The sequence below is a fragment of the Balearica regulorum genome, chromosome W, assembly GCF_011004875.1.
Source record: "Balearica regulorum gibbericeps isolate bBalReg1 chromosome W, bBalReg1.pri, whole genome shotgun sequence".
NCBI lineage: Eukaryota > Metazoa > Chordata > Aves > Gruiformes > Gruidae > Balearica > Balearica regulorum.
In genome coordinates this window covers 23,903,304-23,923,667 of record NC_046219.1, presented here as the reverse complement: position 1 = coordinate 23,923,667, position 20,364 = coordinate 23,903,304, and the positions used below count along the sequence as shown (strand labels likewise).

The 20,364-nt window shown below is 43.0% G+C and overlaps 1 protein-coding gene and 1 long non-coding RNA gene across 2 annotated transcripts in view; both read right to left on the bottom strand.

Moving 5' to 3' along the window:
• LOC104638787 (m7GpppN-mRNA hydrolase-like) overlaps positions 1-13,014 on the bottom strand; it is a 28,963-nt gene extending 15,949 nt beyond the window's left edge. Inside the window, exons 1-5 of the mRNA XM_075739192.1 lie at positions 13,010-13,014; positions 12,401-12,552; positions 10,587-10,714; positions 9,119-9,217; positions 4,821-4,973 (exon numbers count right to left, since the gene is read on the bottom strand). Of these exons, the coding sequence (XP_075595307.1) occupies positions 4,821-4,973; positions 9,119-9,217; positions 10,587-10,714; positions 12,401-12,552; positions 13,010-13,014 (537 nt within the window). The remainder of the gene's footprint in view (positions 1-4,820; positions 4,974-9,118; positions 9,218-10,586; positions 10,715-12,400; positions 12,553-13,009) is intronic.
• LOC142599226 (uncharacterized) overlaps positions 1-20,364 on the bottom strand; it is a 1,086,559-nt gene that overhangs the window by 215,030 nt on the left and 851,165 nt on the right. The gene's annotated exons all lie outside the window — the stretch shown is intronic.

Here is a 20,364-nt window from a genome sequence, read left to right as displayed (position 1 = left end):
TATAGAAAGAAATTACAAGATAAATTTAATACAATGACAGAGAAAATTAAAAAGAAAAGTGTCAGGTTGAATTACATGAAGAAAGTGATTCAATAGGTAGACAATCTATCATGGTAAGAACTCTGCATAACAACGACCATCTGCATGGGAGTGAACATACATTTTAAAAATTAAAATGCAGTTCACCCTCTTTCACTTGGTATTAAACTTCAAAAGTAGTGTAACAATGCAACTCTGAAAGACAGGTATTTAAGGCAAGAAATTAAAGGGACCCGTGTAAACCACTAGTACCTTTTCCCATTTTTAAAGCCAGATGCCCAGTTCAACAGCATCATCTGCATGAAATATGAGGATAGCTGTTTTAAATTCAAATTAAATAAAAATAATAATAAAAAAGTATCATTTCAGACTTCAAAGATGATAGTTGTCATCCACAGGAACAAACTTTCTAAAAACTCTAACACCAGAGTCTTTCAGAGTCTTTGCTTCTCCCTTTCACAATACTTTTTAAAAGCCTAATGGTACGCATATCATTCCAAAAAGGTATTTCCTGTTGTATGCCCCCTTACCAACCTCCTATATTACATGCACCATCCACTAAATCTGGACTATGTTAACCATGAGAGAGAATCACAGAATCATTTAGGTTGGGAAAGACCTTAAATATCATCGAGTCCAACCATAAACCTAACAGTGCCAAGTCCAACCACTAAACCACGCCCCTAAGCGCCATGTCTACATGACTTTTAAATACCTCCAGGGATGGTGACTCAACCACCTCTCTGGGCTGCCTGTTCCAATGATTGACAACCCTTTAGGTGAAGAAATTTTTCCTAAAATCCAATCTAAACCTCCCCTGGCGCAACTTGAGGCCATTTCCTATCACTTGCTACTTGGAAAAAGAGACCGACACCCACCTCACTACAACCTCCTTTCAGGTAGTTGTAGAGAGCAATAAAGGTCTCTCCTCAGCCTCCTTTTCTCCAGACTAAACATCCCCAGTTCCCTCAGCAGCTCCTCATAAGACTTGCACTCTAGACCCTTCACCAGCTTTGTTGCCTGTGGTGGGTTGACCCTGGCTGAGGGCCAGGTGCCCACCAGAGCCACTCTATCACTCCCCTCATTCATTAGACAGGGGAGAAAAGGTACAATGAAAAAAAAACTTACAGGTCGAGATAAGGACAGGGAGAGATCATTCTCTAATTACCATCACGAGCAAAACAGACCGAACTTAGAGAGGGAATTCATCTAATTTATTACTAAGCAAAACAGAGTAGAGGAATGAGAAATAAAACCAAATCTTAAAACACCTCCCCCCACCCCTCCCATCTTCCCGGGCTCAACTTCACTCCCGGCTTCAACCTCCGCCCCCCTCAGCGGCACAGGGGGACGGGGAGTGGGGGTTACGGTCAGTTCCTCACGCGGTGTTTCTGCCGCTTCTTCATCCTCAGGGGGAGGACTCATTGTTCCCCCGCTCCAGCGTGGGGTCCCTCTCACGGGAGACAGTCCTTCACGGCCTTCTCCAACGTGAGTCTCCTCCACGGGGTGCAGACCTTCAGGAGCAAACTGCTCCAGCGTGGGTCCCCCACGGGGTCACAAGTCCTGTCAGCAAACCTGCTCTGGCGTGGGCTCCTCTCTCCACGGATCCACAGGTCCTGCCAGGAGCTTGCTCCAGCGTGGGCTTCCCACGGGGCCACAGCCTCCTTCAGGTGCCCCCACCTGCTCTGGCGTGGGGTCCTCCACGGGCTGCAGGTGGAATCTCTACACCCCCTCATCCTCCCTCCATGGGCTGCAGGGGGACAGCTTGCTTCACCATGGTCTTCACCACGGGCTGCAGGGGAATCTTGCTCCGGCACCTGGAGCACCTCCTCCCCCTCCTTCTTCACTGACCTTGGTGTCTGCAGATGTTCTTACATCTTCTCACTCCTCTCCCCAGCTGCAAAAGCCCTCTCTAACTGTTTTTTCTCTTTCTTAAATATGTTATCACAGAGGCGCTGATTGGCTTGGCCTTGGCCAGCGGCGGGTCCGTTTTGGAGCCGGCTGGCATTGGCTCTATCAGACACAGGGGAAGCTTCTAGCAGCTTCTCACAGAAGCCACCCCTGTAGCCCCCCCTGCTACCAAAACCTTGCCACGCAAAACCAACACATTGCCCTTCTTTGGACATGCTCCAGCACTTCAATGTCTTTTCTGTAGTGAGGGGCCCAAAAATGAACACAGTATTCAAGGTGTGGCCTCACCAGAGCCAAGTACAGGGGGACAATCACTTCCCAAGTCCTGCTGGCCACACTCATGGGTGCACTCGATCCCCTCATCCAGATCATTGATAAAGATATTAAAGAGAACCAGCCCCAATATCAAGTCCTGGGGAACACCACTTGTGACCGGCCACCAGCTGATTTAACTCCATTCACCACAACTCTCTGGGCCCGGCCATCCAGTCAGTTTTTTACCCAGCGAAGCATACACCTATCCAAGCCATGAGCAGCCAGTTTCTCCAGGAGAATGCTGGGGGAAATGGTCTCAAAGGCTTTACTACAGTCCAGGTGAACAACATCACAGCCTTTCCCTCATCCACTAAGCAGGTCATCTTGTCATAGAAGGAGGTCAGGTTAGTCAAGCAGGACCTGCCTTTCATAAACCCATGCTGACTGGGCCTGATTAACTGGGACCTCCCCGGTTAGCCAGGACTGCTGATAAACAATGCAAAGGGGCTTGGTGAGCACTTTCGCCAGCTCCCTCAGTACCCTTGGGTGGATCCCATTCAGCCCCATAGACTTGTGTGTATCTAAGTGGTATAACAGGTTGCTAACCATTTCCCCATGGATTATGGGGGCTTCATTCTGCTCCCTGTATCTGTCTTCCAGCTCAGGGGTCTGGGTATCCCGAGAACAACTGGTCTTACTATTAAAGACTGAGGCAAAGAAGGCATTAAGTACCTCAGCCTTTTCCTCAGCCTTTGTCACTATATTTCCCCTCATACCCAACAAAGGATGGAGATTCTCCTTAGCCCTCCTTTTGGTGTTAATGTATTTATAGAAACATTTTTTATGGCCTTTTACCACAGTAGCCAGACTAAGTTCTAGTTGAGCTTTGGCCCTTCTAATTTTCTCCATGCATAACCTATCAACATCTTTGTAGTCCTCCTGAGTTGCCTGCCCCTTCTTCCAAAGATCATAAACTCTCCTTTTTTCTCTGAGTTCCAGCCAAAGCTCTCTGTTCAGCCAGGCTGGTCGTCTTCCCCACCAGCTCATTTTTCAGCACATGGGGACGGCCTGCTCCTGCACCTTTAAGATTTCCTTCTTGAAGAATGTCCAGCCTTCCTGGACTCCTTTGCCCTTCAGGACTGCCTCCCAAGGGACTCTGCCAACCAGTTTCCTAAACAGCTCAAAGTCTGCCCTCTGGAAGTACATGGTGGCAGTTCTGCTGACCCCCCTCCTTACTTCTCTGAGAACTGAAAACTATCATTTCATGATTTCTATGCCCAAGATGGCCTCCAACCATCACATCACCCACAAGTCCTTCTCTGTTCACAAATAACAGGTCCAGTGGGGCACCTTCCCTAGTTGGCTCACTCACCAGCTGTGTTGAGTGGTCTATAGCAGACTCCTACCATGATATCTGCCTTGTTGGCCTTCCCCCTGATTCTTACCCATAAACACTCGACCCTTTCATCACCATCATCAAGCTCTAGACAGTCAAAACACTCCCTGACATACAGGGCCACCTCACCACCTCTCCTTCCCTGCCTATCCCTTCTGAAGAGTTTGTAGTCATCCATTGCAGCAGCCCAGTTGTGCAAGTCATCCCACCGTGTTTCCGTGATGGCAACTATATCATAGTTTTCCTGCTACACAATGGCTTCCAACTCCTCCTGTTTGTTGCCTATGCTGTGTGCATTGGTGCAGATGCACTTCAGTTGAGCTACTGATTCCATCACCTTTTTGAGGGGAGAAGCCTTAATTCCTACCTGACCTTCTGTGGTTTCAAACACATCAATAACCCTTGCGTCTTTGCCACTGCACGGATCTCCATCCCCTACCTCCACTGAGATGGCAGACCAAAGGACCTCGCTAGCACATCAGAGCCAGTTATTGATTTGCTGGGTTGTCCCGTTTCTTCCCTCATCATTCCCTGCAACTGGAAGGATGGAGGAGAACACTACTTGTGCTCCTGATCCCTTAACCAGTCACCCCGAGGGCTTGAATTCTCTCTTGATTGCCCTCGGACTTCTTGTTGTAACTTCAGCAATATCTACATGAAAAATCAATAATGGATAATAATCCGAGGGCCGTACCACGGTAGGAAGCTTTCTCTTCACATCTTTAACCCAGGCCCCAGGGAGGCAGCAGACTTCCCTAAGAAGTCGGTCCTTTCTGCATATTGGACCTTCTGTTACCCTGAAGAGAACACAATCCTTTGTTTCCTCTTCTAATATGTAGGGGCTTTTATATCCTCAATTAAAATCTTAAGAACATATACAGTTATAACTAAGAATAATATGAAATGATTAACACAACTTAAGAAAAAAAGGAGGGAGGAATTATAGTTTGCATCCTCTAATGTTGTTTTCATGACGAATGGAGATGTCAGTGTCAAGAATCAGTCTTTGCATGAGAGTTGCGAGAAGTTGACAAGACCCTAGAGTGATGAAATACCATTTGTAACTAGTGTTTGAGGCATTCATCACATTTGGTAATTTCGTTATTTTACAGACTATTAGGTTTTGAGAAAATAAACAAAAAATCCCAAAAAACCCCCAAACCTAAAACCAACCCAGTTTCCACAAATTATTTTCAGAACTGAACAAAACACTGCATACCCGAATTTCCCTTCGAGTTTTGGGGTTGAATTGTGTGTTCTTTGGAATTCCTGGAATGATGTACAGCCGTGCTACCTGATCATTAATTCGCAGCTCAATGTATTCTTCTTTGCAGATATAATCTTTTATATCAAACCCAGTTTCTTCAAACACCTGAGAAGCATATAGATGAAATTAGTGCATACATTCAAATTTATCCTTTCAGAAGTATATCATCAAGAGGGAAGAAAGCATGACTAGTTTTCCTATCTATCCATTAAAGCAGGTCATTACTGACAAAAAAGTCACCAAACCTTTACACATGGATATATGCCCATCAATAGAAAGAGCATCTAAGATCATACGTACTTTACATTTCTCCAACCACCCTACTACAGCATCACGTAACAATTCATTAATATGGATGGGGAGTCTCTAGCTGCTCCTTCATGCTGCTGGATGCCTCCAAGTCCTATTCCCAGCAAAAATTACTATACTGGGACTGATGTAGAGACATATTAAAATTCTAACAAGTTTTACTTGCAGCTCAGTTTTTCTTTTCTTTCAATGATCTTTCTACCTTATGAACCCTCTACCTCCAAAATATATAATCCTTTTCAAGTTCATAATAAAACCCAGCAATAGGGTAGCATAACCTTGACTACTAAATTCAAACTGGATACTCACACTGACAGCAGGCTAAACTGCACAGGCTGCTAATATTCCGGACCAGAAGATCATTGTACATCGAGGAGTTAGTGATCCACATAACAGTTAACCTGAGCATGCCCAAATCTGTGCTGCACTGCACTATGCTGCACATCCAGTTTGGCCTTCAGGTCTGTGTTGTGTTGCACAAATCCCTTGGCTGTAGGACAAACTCATCCAGCTCATTGCAACAGAGGAGCCTGCAGGCAGCTCCTACTCAGTAACAGTGATTACGCCACCTGCATCGCCGTGCCTTTATCTAAAAGTGCAGCAAGAAATTCTCATGAGAACATCATTTCTGTTTGACTGTAGAAATGATAAATAGAGTTCTTTCCTTGTAAGAAAATCCTATAACAACTTGAATAACTGAAAGGGAAGAATCTCTTCTACGGACAGGGTCTGCATGGCAAGCTGTGTATTGGTCAGTCCTGTTCAATACTATACTACTTGGGGTTCCCAGCATCTAAAGGGAAATAATATTATCTATGCTATTCTCTCCTTATAGTGTTAGCTCTAATAAATAGCATTTAAAATGCTATCTTACAGGGTCTGAGTGCCTTTCTGACTGGGATCATAACAGAACAGCACTTGCAAAACATATACAAGGACTCAAGTCAAATACACCCAATACCTTAGTTGATAAGATCATACCTCTAAACTTGCTCAGTAAAGAGAGTAATTATCAGAAACTCTCTAGTCCTCAGAATCTTTACAAGGAATACAAGTACTCAGAAAACACGCAAAATTGATACTGCTGTCAAAAATATTTCTGCTCAAACAGCAGAACATGCATATGAACAGTCACTTGTAGAACTGGGTACCACATTGCCAATAGTCCAAAGCCAGGACTTCTCGATTACTTTTCTAAAAAACAAACAAACAAAACTCCCAAACTTACAATTAAAAAGAACAACAGAATTAAGAGTTCATATAAAAAAAAATTGTAAAATGCAGGTGTTTCCTTATTAGAACAAATTGCCATTCCATCAAGTTGCAAAGCTGTGCATTGCTCCTTTACAGTAACTTAGCTGTTTCTTGAAAGAATACTGTTTCCGTGATGGCAACTATATCATAGTTTTCCTGCTACACAATGGCTTCCAACTCCTCCTGTTTGTTGCCTATGCTGTGTGCATTGGTGCAGATGCACTTCAGTTGAGCTACTGATTCCATCACCTTTTTGAGGGGAGAAGCCTTAATTCCTACCTGACCTTCTGTGGTTTCAAACACATCAATAACCCTTGCGTCTTTGCCACTGCACGGATCTCCATCCCCTACCTCCACTGAGATGGCAGACCAAAGGACCTCGCTAGCACATCAGAGCCAGTTATTGATTTGCTGGGTTGTCCCGTTTCTTCCCTCATCATTCCCTGCAACTGGAAGGATGGAGGAGAACACTACTTGTGCTCCTGATCCCTTAACCAGTCACCCCGAGGGCTTGAATTCTCTCTTGATTGCCCTCGGACTTCTTGTTGTAACTTCAGCAATATCTACATGAAAAATCAATAATGGATAATAATCCGAGGGCTGTACCACGGTAGGAAGCTTTCTCTTCACATCTTTAACCCAGGCCCCAGGGAGGCAGCAGACTTCCCTAAGAAGTCGGTCCTTTCTGCATATTGGACCTTCTGTTCCCCTCAGGAGAGAGTCTCCTATGAAAATGACCCATCTTTTTTTCTTTATGGAAGCAGTTTTGATGCAGGGTATAGGCCGACTTAACCTCAGCGACTCCTCCAACCTAGATGAACCATTGTATTCATCATTGTTCAGTTCCACTTGCAGAGCCTTGTACCTATTATCCAAGGGCACCTGGGATGGTGGGGTAGTCACAGAGGAGATACACCTGTTGTGCCGGACAGGAACTTGTCCCCATTTCCCCCTATCCCTTCAGTCACTGTGTTCAGCCAGGCAGAGAGAAGATAGGGAAACCTCCATATCGTGTGTCCCATCTGCCTGACAGGCCTTTCTCAGGGAAAGGTAGGGTGCAATTCCAGTAGTCTATCTCTCTCTTGGACTCCCTGACACTCCTTAACCTACTCACCTCCTCTCGGAGCTCTGTCACTAAGCAGAGGAGTTCCTCTACCTGGGTGCACCTTCCACAGGTATGCTCACTACTGCCGTCTGATACTGGCATAAGAGTAGGGCATACCCTGCAGCCTAACACCTGGGTGGCAGCACGTTCCCACCAGAGCTCTGTCTGGGAAGCTGCATCAGTCATGGTGGGTGCAGAGTTTAGAGTGGACATGGCTTTCTGCCAGGTGGATACCATTACTTCCCTGGTCGAGCCAGCAGAATTTCAGCACCCTTCCTGCACGGTCTTCCGCACACTGCCGCGCCGCGCCCTGGTCGCTAAAGCTCCCTAGGGGCTTCTTTTATATGTCTGGGGAGGGCTTGGCCGCCGTTGCCCCTGACCCCGCCCAAGTCTCATCAGTCGCTGTCGCGCGAGCTGAGGGCTCCTGGCGGCTCTCTCGGCTCTCCCTGAGGTTTTCCCCGCTTCAGGAAACCCCCCTGTGCACTGTGCTAGAGCGCTCTGCTACAGATCGTGCTGGCACCGGAACTGCTCACCTCGGCACCTGAAACATTTGCATTGCCCAACTCCCAAAAGAGTGACTGAACTGCTAACAGGCACCTCTAGTTCACACCTCTGAAAGTCAAAAGATGGGGTGACAGTGCTTGCCTATAGAAGAAAACACCAAGAAGCCTAAATCCTATGTTAAAGCTCTACAGTAAGACACTACACTAAGTCTCTGCACTTCTACTTACTTATTCAGCAGAGTATAATTCAGTAGCAAGATAGCATGATGAAGAATTACTATATGGATACCTGTGACTTGTCAGTTAACAACGTGGGTCAGAACAGTCCTGCTATTGAAGCACAGAGAGATTAAATTACCAAAACTAGGATAAATTGTTGAGTTATTGTAGTGGGTCTGGCTGAGAAGGAGTTAATTTTCTTCATAGGAGAGTCCATATAGTACTGTAGTTTAGGTTTGTTGCTAAAATAGTGTTGATAACACACCAATGTTTTAGCTATTGCTGAACACAAGTGCTTACACAGCATAGGGGCTTTTTCTCAGGCGCTTCCATGGTTTCTAACTCATCAATAACCCTTGCATCTTTGCCACTGCACGGATCTCCATCCCCTACCTCCACTGAGACGGCAGACCAAAGGACCTCTCTAGAACAATGTCCCTCAAACATTGGTGTGTCACTCCAACTCATCTCTTTATCCTTTTTACACAACCCAGCTAACATAGGCTCATTTCCCATTCTTGTACCATCTTAACAGTTCTGGTGGTTCTTCAACCAAAATTAATACTTAAAAGTAAATTGGAATTGCAGAATAGAACTTTAAAAGTGACATTCAGTAAACTTACCAAGTCAATGCAAGGAAATTAAAAACATCAAAACCTGTGATTTTACACTAGATGACCAAATTCTTGGTGATCACAACTGGTAACTCAGAAAAGGACCAAAAGCTACAGCAGAAGACTCCAGCAAGAATACACAAGTTATTTACCAGATTTCCATAAAAAGATATATTGAGTGACTTCTCTGCTAACGCATGTATCCTGTGTTAATCCTTTAATTTAAGAGATTCAAAGAGAATTTACCTCTCTTACAGCACAGTCATGAGGAGTCTCTTCTTTATTTACTTTCCCTTTTGGAAATCCCCAGCCAGACTTTGCTAAATAGCCCTGGACCAAAAGAACCTGCAGAAGAAAAGGAATGCAACTGTCAAACACCCACTATTCTAACCAATTTCTATTTAATCTCTTTCCTCCACCTCCATTGCCCCAAAATCACAGAATCACAGAATGGTAGGGGTTGGAAGGGACCTCTGGAGATCATCTAGTCCTACTCCCCTGCTAGAGCAGGAACACCTAGAGCAGGAACACCTAGAGCAGGTTGCACAGGATTACATCCAGGCAGGTTTTGAATATCTCCCAAGAAGGAGATTCCACAACCTCTCTGGGACACCCGTTCCAGTGCTCGGTCACCCTCAAAGCGAAGAAGGTTTTCCTCATATGCAGATGGAACTTCCTGTGTTCCAGTTTGTGCCCATTGCCCCTTGTCCTGTCACTGGGCACCACTGAAAAGAGTCTGGCCCCTTCCTCTTGACATCCACCCTTTAGATATTTATAAGCATTGAGAAGATCCCCTCTCAGTCTTTGCTTCTCCATGCTAAACAGACCCAGCTCTCGCAGCCTTTCCTCATCAGAGAGATGCTCCAGTCCCCTAATCATCCTGGTAGCCCTCCGCTGGACTCTCTCCAGTAGTTCCCTGTCTGTCTTGGACTGGGGAGCCCAGAACTGGACACAGTACTCCAGATGTGGCCTCACCAGGGCAGAGTAGAGGGGAGGATAACCTCCCTTGACCTGCTGGCCACGCTCTTCTTAATGCACCCCAGGATACCATTGGCCTTCTTGGCCACAAGGGCACATTGCTGGCTCATGCTTAACTCATTTTCCACCAGGACTCCCAGGTCCTTCTCCGCAGCACTGCTTCCCAGCAGGTCAACCCCTAACCTGTACTGGTGCATGGGGTTATTCCTCCCTAGGTGCAGGACCATACACTTGCCCTTATTGCATTTCATTTGGTTCTTCTCCACCCAATTCTCTAGTGTGTCCAGATCTTGCTGAATAGCAGCGCAGCCTTCTGGTGTCTTGGCTACTCCTCCCAGATTTGTATCATCGGAAAATAAAACTTTTATTTGAAATAAGGAACCCTTAAACATTCATTATCATTATAGCTTTCCTAGTTTTCTGCGTTCTATCAAGAACTGCCAAATTTTCTCTGACACCATGTAATTCAGAACTAAAAAAAAAACCAAACAAAAAACCACAGTAGTAAAGAAAGCAGAACTGTATTTATTGTCTCCCATATTTTACCCCCACGTTATATTCCTGTACAAACTTAAGTGGTGTCACATTTCTGTCAGGTCTTTGCAAATCTCAAGCGCCTCTTGGGTGTTTTTGTTTATTTTTCCTACAGATGACATATGTAAACTACACAAAGATTACTTTTGCTAGCATACTCCATGCTTCCATTTAAGTCCCTCACAAGTATTTCCATACTTACATTTTCAAGCGTGTCATCGAGTATAATTGCACCGTAGGTTGGCACTCCCATTTTATATTCCTTCCACTCATCTAAAACCTTTTGTACATCTTCATCTTGAGGCAGTAAAAAAGGACAGTGACTGAAGAGTACAGCAACGTGTTAAGGAAACTAAATTTAAGTACCCAGTTTCCAATCACATGCAGTCATACAAAAAGATACCCACTCAACATTTAAAATAACCACACTCCCTTCCCAAAATGCTTTCTAAATACTTCCAAGCGTATGTAAGAGTACTACAAGTAATCTATTACCAAACTCTACAGGTGAGAAAGCATTAAGTGGTTTGGGAAATGTTATACAAGCCAATTTTTTAAAAAAAACAGGAGTGCTTGTTTGAAGGAAGGTCTCCCCTAATTTTGAAGAAAAAGTATCCATTAAAACCAGTTATTTTAAATATATATAATTTTAAAATACATTTTCCCATTGTTAAATGAATGGGACAGAGAAAAATACTTTGCTTAGTCTCCCACTTGAAGTAAGCAAAGTGAAATTCTTCTTACAATCATTTGCTATACTGCGTAGAATCTGTACTTAAGCATTTACTAGCCAAACCCCCCTTCCACTTTTAAATGGCACCAAGTTATACAAGATCTAAACTCTAATACACCTTATCAAAACTCATCATGCAGAGAAAATATGAACGACCTTTATAATTCTAAAACTTTGAAAGCAAATCTAGATGTTAAAAAAAAGGCACCACAGCACACCCCCCCCCAACTTATTAAAATGCTAAAGATGCTACCAATAAGAAATATTCTACAACAGAATATTTTGCTGCAGTGTTCTGTTTTAAACTAGTATCTCCAGCAAAAGTAAGCTGGAAAGGGAACAGTATAATGAACAAGTACTATCTATTAAATTGCATTTTTCTTGCACTGCCTACAATTACTAGAGGAATTGTGTTGGTCTGAAAATACTGTTATAATTCAAAAAACTACTTAAAAACCCCAACTGTGTAATATCCATTGACAGAAGACGAACACTTTTTTACAGTTTATTGCCAAAATATATATTGTCAGTCTTTCAAACTAGAGTCTTTGATATCAAACTGACAAGGAATTACGTTGGGTAGTGAAACCACAGACAATATTATTAAAGTTAAAACCAACACTTCAGTCCCACCTCAAGAAGGCATGTAAAAATGGTTAAAACAAAAATACTTGCTGGCTATTGGTATGAAGCTTACTTAAGTTTTTCTCCATCAAGGACTAGATCATGCAAGTTCCACCAAGGCCCAATAATTAATGAAAAAAGCAGAGGACAAGTGTATGAATTCAGTAAAAATTCATCTTCCCTATCAACAAAATGGCCTCTAGAAGAATCCAGCAGCAACTATAACTCCCAACAAATACATACCATTATCCATCAGGAAACACATACCATCTTTAGCTATGTTAACATTTACATCAGTGTTTTCTTTGAAAGGGATTGAATTAAAGAGAGAACACCATTAAGAGCTCCAACAGCTCATCTTTGAGATCTGCCAAACTGCAGCCATGAGGAAAAGTCAAAGTGAAAAAAAACCTCAAAAATAAGAAACTACTTGATTGCCATAATTCTTAAGCAACAAGAGAGACATTTCTTTTGTAGAAGTCACAACTTATGGAAGCAAACAAAGTTAAAATTCACTTATTTAGCAATACTGGTTTTTAATCACTAACCCATGAACTGTCATTTTCCTGCTGCAAGTATAAGATATGAAGTTTCACTAACAATGTTCAGTTTGCGATTTATTCAGAGACTGAAAACAATTACAGTAATAAAAAGGATATCAGCTTTAGCAAAGTCTCTTATCCCACACTGAGGTAATCCTGGTGTGTTTTGCACATAGAAATCCAAGTAAAACCAATGGGCAAATTCAATTTGAAAACACACTCTGATTGTATTGTCTCTCTCTTCACTTGGAATGTGCAAAATAAATCGGCTGCCACAAAAAAATATATATAAAAAAGATTAGCCAAATTTATTCATTTAAATAAACCTAACAACACAAATGTGCTACAGAAGTGTTTTCCTAATCTATTAGCACAGAGCAAGAGATCTTCCTGGTGGTATGGACAGCAAAGAGTTTTCACATGAAAGCACAAGTACAGCTTTCAAAGTCAAGACAGAAAATGGATCACGAGGTTCCTTACTCTCACAAAACTTGATTACAAAAAACTAAACAAATGAAATGTTGTAAAAACAGAAAGTGTGATGACAGCCTAAATGAATGGCTACATGACAAGAATGAAAGTATTTTTAAATGTCTAGTAAAGAATGCCTGTGAACTCTGATAACAGGTGTCAACACATTTCTTCAGGAAAAAAGTTACACACATCCACGTATTTTTTCCACTTAACAGTACAATAAACTTAATTTACATAAACGGTAAAGTTTACCTCATTCTGGCAATACAATCTTAATTATTTTTCTTAGTTTATAATAGAAAGTGGACAAATGGTTTATTTCTCAAGTCTACTTTATGCTTTACTTCATTATATTAACACATACAGATAGAGTTCCAGAGATGTATGTTTGAGTAGTAGCACTGCATGATAGCTCTTTTTATTTAAGGAGAGTATTTAATAATTTTTAAGATCAAGAAAAACAAAGTTTTATTTTTAGAAATTTAATGTCGAAGACATTTAACTTAAACAATTTCACGGCATCACAGAATGGTAGGAGTTGGGAGGGACCTCTTGTAAAAAATATAGAAGCTTAGCTATAAGAAAACTTACATTTACTAGAAAGCTGCTTAAGGCCTAGAACTGTTTTAAAGCCTATAATTGTGGGAAAGGGGTTTTTAATCATGGTAATAGGTAATGAAGCTAACTGACCATGGCAATGTAGAATGCTGCTACGTTCCTTGTACAGTCCCTACCCAACGGACAATAGGCCCAGGAATATTAATCTTATGAAGTAAGTTATTATGGACAAGTGTATCCACAGCGAGGATACTGCCCATGCCTGCAAGAAGAGGGTCATCCAGCGGACACGGGTGCGAGACCACTGACGACCACCAGAGACCCCTGAGGACCACCAACTCAAATCACTGAGCATGCGTGATGGGGAGGAGAATATGGAAATGGATTCCAAGAAATGATTATCATAGGACTGCCTTTTCTCGGAAAAATAATGAATATGTATATTTTGATTCTATATAACCTGTATGTTGGTGATCACCTGGTATGCACGTTTGGTGGAGCTGTTTCCCCCGTGCATCCAGCGCTGCAATAAAGCAAACCTAGGGTAACTGACATCTGGTAGATTTTCTTTAACAGATGGCGACCCAGATGGGACCCTAGGACGCAAGAGGAAGAAGCACCAGTTAATTCTCTGGACAAACCCGTGACCAATGCTCGTTGCCGGCAAAAATAGGCGAGTTCACCTAAGAGACTTGGACACGGGTCTTTCCAGACGATACTGGGAGTACTCTTGTGTTTAAACTTGCTAAAAGATTTGGTAAGAGGAAAAGAAGTAAGAAATGGGAAATACACCCAGCGTTGAAAGGGGGACGCCCCTTGCTGAGGTTTTGGAAAATTGGAATAAGGTTTATGGGGCACAGACTTTGCAAAAGAAAAGACTGATTGTGTTGTGTCATCCTGAATGGAATGGCCATTCCTAACTCGATCTCGAGGGGGAGGACCTATGGATATTTGGCCTCCCAAAGGAACTTTTAGGCCCCATAAGTTAAAGTTTTTAAGGACTATTTTAGAAGATACTGCAAGTCAAAATATTGACTATTGGTATATTTGGTATGATTGGTCTTGTCAAAGACGTAAGCCATCTAAACCACGGGTAAGCCCACTTCCCTCTGCCCCTGAGGCCGAGGAAACTGACCTTCCCCAAGCAGGGATGTTTCCCATGAAATTGGATTACATCCCAAATCCCAGAGCAGGACCAGGAGCTCCTCCTGAAGTTCCTGCAGTGACTGCTGTGATGCGCCACGAACCTTGGAAACAAGGTGATTTGATTATGTGGCAAAGCAAAATGCCAAGATTAAGAGATGATGCAGAAAAATGTGCGCAAATGCTATCTGGAATAGTCACTGATTATACACCTAATTGGAGTGACATGAAAACTTTGTTGAGAGAACTATTCCAGATGGATGAGCGAGATGATAAAATTTTTCAAAAGGACCGAGAAATTGCTCAGAGGGGTCAAAGATTAAATCCCTGGCCCACTGAGGACCCTAATTGGAATTTAGCCACAACCGATGGAAGCTTATTGGGCAGCCATCGGACAATTATTGGAGGCCATACGGCAATGTGGCGAAAGAGTTACAAATTGCACAAAGGTCCTTGAATGCAGACAAAAACCTGATGAACACTCCAGCGATTATTGGATAAGATTGAAAACTACCTTGTTGAAATCCGGGGAATGACTAGAGAAAATTTTCAAGAACCATTGGCTATTAGTGTATTTGTGGAGCAGTCTTCTCCTGATATAAATAAGTATTTTAAAAAGCACATGCCTGGGTGGCAAGGGGAAACCCTGACTAAAATACTGAGTATTGCTGCATTTGTTTTTGATGGTAGAGATGAAGAAAAACAAAAGAGAGAGAACGAGAGAAATAAACAGGAAAGAAAACGAGAGCGACAGGAAAAAGAGAGAGAAATTAGTTTGTTGGCTGCAGCAATTACACAGAATTATCAATCAAGAGGAAGGGGCAGAGGAATTTCAAGGGGAACGCCAAGAGGAAGGGGACGTGGGGGAAGGGCTCCCTTTCTTTCTTCTCTTAACCAATCTAATCCTAATACTTTAGAGTGTTTTTATTGTGGGAATATAGGACATATCCAGCGAGAGTGCCCACTCCGCCCAGTAAGTGCTGGACGAGGATCAAATCCACCGTATCCACCGCGCCCTCACTCACAATAGAAAATTAATGAGCTGAATTCCATGCTTACCGAAGGACTGCGAAAATGTCGAATGAAGGAGTGAAGGTAAATGAGTATGGACAAATTACTGCAAAGGTAAACGGACTTTTTGTTGACACTTTTTGTAGACACAGGAGCAACTTTGTCCCTTTTGAATTACGCACTCCCACAAACATTGATTTCTAAGGAGAAGGTACTTATAAGAGGGGTTGTTGGACAAGAAATAAAATATATTTCAACCCCACTTCCAATTATCATTGCAGAGAAAATGGTATGAGGAAGATTTGTGATATCTCCAAATTCACCTGTGTCTTTGCTAGGACGTGATCTTTTGCAGGAATTTGGTACTCAAATACTCCTTGCTCCGGCTGGAATCAAGTTAATAATCATGGGATCAGAAATTGTGCAAATTCCACAAGAAGAAGAAGAATCAGGTTTTAAAATTCCAAAAGGACTTGAAGCAGTTCCCCGGGAACTATGGAGCAGCTCTGGTGATGATATAGGATTATTGTTATCTACAGAACCGGTAATAATTAAAACAAAAGGAGGGTCACCTCCATCAATTAAACAGTACCCGATTGCAGATGAGGCTATCCCAAGTATTCAAAAACAGATTGCAGTTTTCTTAGAAAAAGGAATACTCAAGGAATGTCAAAGTCCATATAATACTCCAATCTTGCCAGTAAGTAAACATCGATTAGATAACGATGGGGATCCAGAACATAGATTTGTTCAAGATCTCCGTGCAGTAAATGAGCATGTAATTTCCCCACACCCTGTTGTCCCTGACCCAAGTTTAATTCTTACCCAAATACCTGTATGGGCACAATATTTTACTGTTTTGGATTTAACAGGAGCATTTTTCAGTATACCTATTGCTGAAGAAAGTCAATTGATTTTTGCCTTCACTTGGCAAGGAAAACAGTTGACTTGGACACGCTTGCCACAAGGGTTTACTAGTTCACCAACCATCTTTTCTCAAATTCTCAGAAACGATCTAAGAGACTTAAAATTTTCTGGGGATTCTGTCTTGATTCAGTATGTTGATGATTTGTTACTAGCAAGCCATACGGCTGAAGATTGTATGCGGGATACTGAATATTTGTGCATCCAACTTGCAAAAAAGGGTCACCGTGCATCTCTATCCAAACTGCAACTCTGTCAACAACAGGTAAAGTATCTGGGGTTTATTCTTAAACCAGGGAGGAGAGAAGTAGATCCAGAATGGGTAAGAGCTATACAAGAAATTCCCAGACCAGTAACAAAGAAACAATTAAGGGGATTTTTAGGACAAGTGGGATTTTGTAGGCCATGGATTCCTGGATTCAGTGAAATAGCGAAACCTCTTAATGAGGCAACGAAAAATGAGGAAGTGGAACCAATAACTTGGGGTCCTGAACAAGAAAAAGCCTTTCGTGCATTAAAGGAAGCATTAATGCAAGCTCCAGCTTTGGGGCTTCCAGACTATTCTAAACCCTTTAAACTTTATTGCACAGAAAACAAAGGAACAGCAAATGGAGTTTTAGTTCAAACTTTATGGCCACATGAAAGACCTATAGCCTATTATTCTTGCGCATTAGATTCAGTAGCAAGAGGAACTCCGTTTTGCATAAGAGCTGTGGCTACCGCTGCTGAGTTAGTGGAAAAAAGCCGGAACATAGTCTTGGGACATCCCCTAGTAGTCTGTGTGCCACATGAAGTTGAAATATTATTGAAACAATATGCCGAGAAAGCACTTTCTCCACAAAGAGCACATAAATATGAACTAATACTTTTGCTTGCTGACAATTTAAGATTGGAAAGATGTAATACCTTGAATCCTGCCACCTTAATGCCACTGCCCACAGATGGAGAAAAGGATGAACATGATTGTGAACAGGTGATCAAAATGACAAGCAAACCACGAGACGACCTACGAGATCAGCCTTTGGATAACCCAGATATGAACTTGTTTACCGACGGCTCCTCCTATTATGAAGAAGGATGGAAATGTACTGGGTTTGCTGTTACCACGGAAACTAAGGTATTGTTAGCAGGACCTTTGCCTCCCACTCTAGGTGCTCAAGGCGCAGAGATCGTCGCCCTCATGAAAGCTGCACAATATGCGATCGGAATACGGGTTAATTTGTATACTGACTCTAAGTATGCGTTTGGAGTTTGTCATGCTACAGGTATGCTGTGGAAAGAAAGGGGATTTCTCACATCAGCAGGTAAAACGATCGCCCATGGACAACAGATTAAAGAACTTTTGGAGGCGATCCAATTACCATCTGAACTAGCAGTAATATATATTAAAGCACACACCAACCAAGAGAATCAATTGGCAAAAGGGAACGAGCTCGCGGACCAGGCTGCAAAAGCGGCAGCCCGACAAGTCATCTTTGCAATGACACTGACCCATCAAGGAGAGCTCGACCGGGAATTGCCAGGCATGCAGAAGCTGTATGAGGAACTTCCTGAGGAAGACAGCCAGCTCTGGGAGAAGCTGGGAGCTGAACAGCAGAATGGACAATGGACTCTAGGGGGGAAACCATTACTCCCAAAAAGGTATTTAATATCGATCGCGCGATGGCACCATGAGAAAACCCATGGTGGACCTGAGAATATAGCTTTGAGAGTACAGAGACTGTGGGCAGCACCAGGGATTTATGCTGCTGTTAAGAGAGCTTGCGAAGGGTGTCGACTGTGCAAACAGTATGCCTCTTTGAAAATCAAGGCACCAGCAGGAAAGCGACCTCCAGCAACGTATCCTTTTCAAAACTACAGATTGACTACGCGGAGATGCCTAGGGCTACGGGATATGCTTATTTACTTGTGATCATTGATCAGCTTTCGGGCTGGGTGGAGGCTTTCCCAACTCGAAAGAATGACTCAAAAGCAGTGGTTAAAAAAGCTCTGTTAAAAGAGATAATACCTAGGTATGGAGTTCCTGAAATAATTGACTCGGACAGGGGAGCACATTTCTCTGCCGCAATTTTAGTGCAAATTTATTATTCATTAAATATCAAGATGCAATTGCACACACCTTATCATCCACAATCATCAGGACAAGTAGAAAGGATGAATAGGACGATCAAAGACAAATTAGTAAAGACCTGTAAACAAACTGGCTTGAAAAATAATGAATATGTATATTTTGATTCTATATAACCTGTATGTTGGTGATCACCTGGTATGCACGTTTGGTGGAGCTGTTTCCCCCGTGCATCCAGCGCTGCAATAAAGCAAACCTAGGGTAACTCACGTCTGGTAGATTTTCTTTAACACCTCTGGAGATCATCTAGTCCAACCTCCCTGCTAGAGCAGGATCAAGTGTTTACACAGCATAGGGGCCTTTTCTGTTTCTCACTCTGCTCCCCCTCTGCGAGTAGGCTGGGAATGAGCAAGAAGCTGGAAGAGGACACAGCCAGGACAGCTGACCCAAACCGACCAAATGTATATTCCATACCATATAATGTCATGCTCAGAAATAACGGTTGGACTAGATGATTATTGTAAGTCCCTTCCAACTGAAATATTCTATTCTAAAACTAGAGGACAATATTTGCAAAGTAACTGCAGCTCAGAGACTGGATGGGCATTAACATTCTCCCTCCCTCATTCTCACTCTCTCTCACCCTCTCTCACTTATTAAACTGTTGTACTGGGTTCATGTTGCAAAGTTTTGGTAGTGGGAATAGGGTGAGGGGGGCCTCCAGGGGTGGCATCTATGAGAAAACATCAGATGCAGCCCCCCCCCCCCATGGAGATAGACTGTTCCAGCCAGCTTCGCAAAAGACCCCCTATAGGCCAAAGCTGGTGGCACCTCTGTAATAACATATTTAAGAAAGGCCAAAACACCACATGGTAGAATGTAGCATGAGGGGAAAAAAAATTAAAATGTGAGAAACAAGCCTACAAACACCAAGGTGTATTGGGTCTGGCTGAGATGGAGTTAATTCTCCCCATAGCAGCCCTCATAGCGCTGTGCTGTGTATTGGTAGCTAGCAAACTGTTGATAACACACCAGTGTTTTGGCTACTACTGAGCAGTGCTGGCACACATCAAGGCTGTCTCTCCAACATTTCTTTTTCCCCAGCAGCAGGCTGGGGGTGGGCATGATCTTGGGAGGGGACACAGCCAAGACAGCTGACCCAAAGGATATTCCATACCATATGATGTTTGCTCAGCAATAAAAAGCTGAGAGATAGAGGGAGGAACAGGGGGAGGCATTTGTTTTTTTACAACATCTGTCTTCCGGAGCAACCGCTATGCATACTGAAGCCCTACTTCCCAGGAAGTGGCCAGACATCGCCTGCTGATGGGAAGTAGAGAATAAATATTTTGCTTCTGCTGTATTAAACTGCCTTTATCTTGACCCACAAGTTTGAGGTTGGGTTTTCCATCTTATTTTTCTCCCCTCCCTGTCCTGCTGAGGAGGGGAGTGATAGAGCAGCTTGGTGGACACCTGGCGTCCAGCCGAGGTTAAACCACCACAGTCCTTTTTGGTGCCCAACATGGGGGCCTACAAAGGCAGTTTTGTATTAAACGTGCTATAGCTATAGTAGTTATTAAGTGGCAAGCTCCTCTGCAGGTCACAGAGTTTGTTGACTGCACTGCTTATCTCTATTTTGCTAAGCTTAGGAGCATGCTAGTACAAACAGTGGCTATCATCTGCCTTGCCCTGGCATTGATGATCTTACTGTGCTGGGGGAGCTATCTTGTGGAGACAATGAGGGAATACATCTCTCTCTCCCTACCCGGGCTGGTTTTATTATGCAGGCTCCCGAGGTCCTTGTTCACCCTTATATGTGAGCTGTTTAATATTAGTAATTAATACTGTTGGCATATTACGGGTGTTGTGGAATTTGGTCTCGTCCTGGTTTAAGAGAAGACAA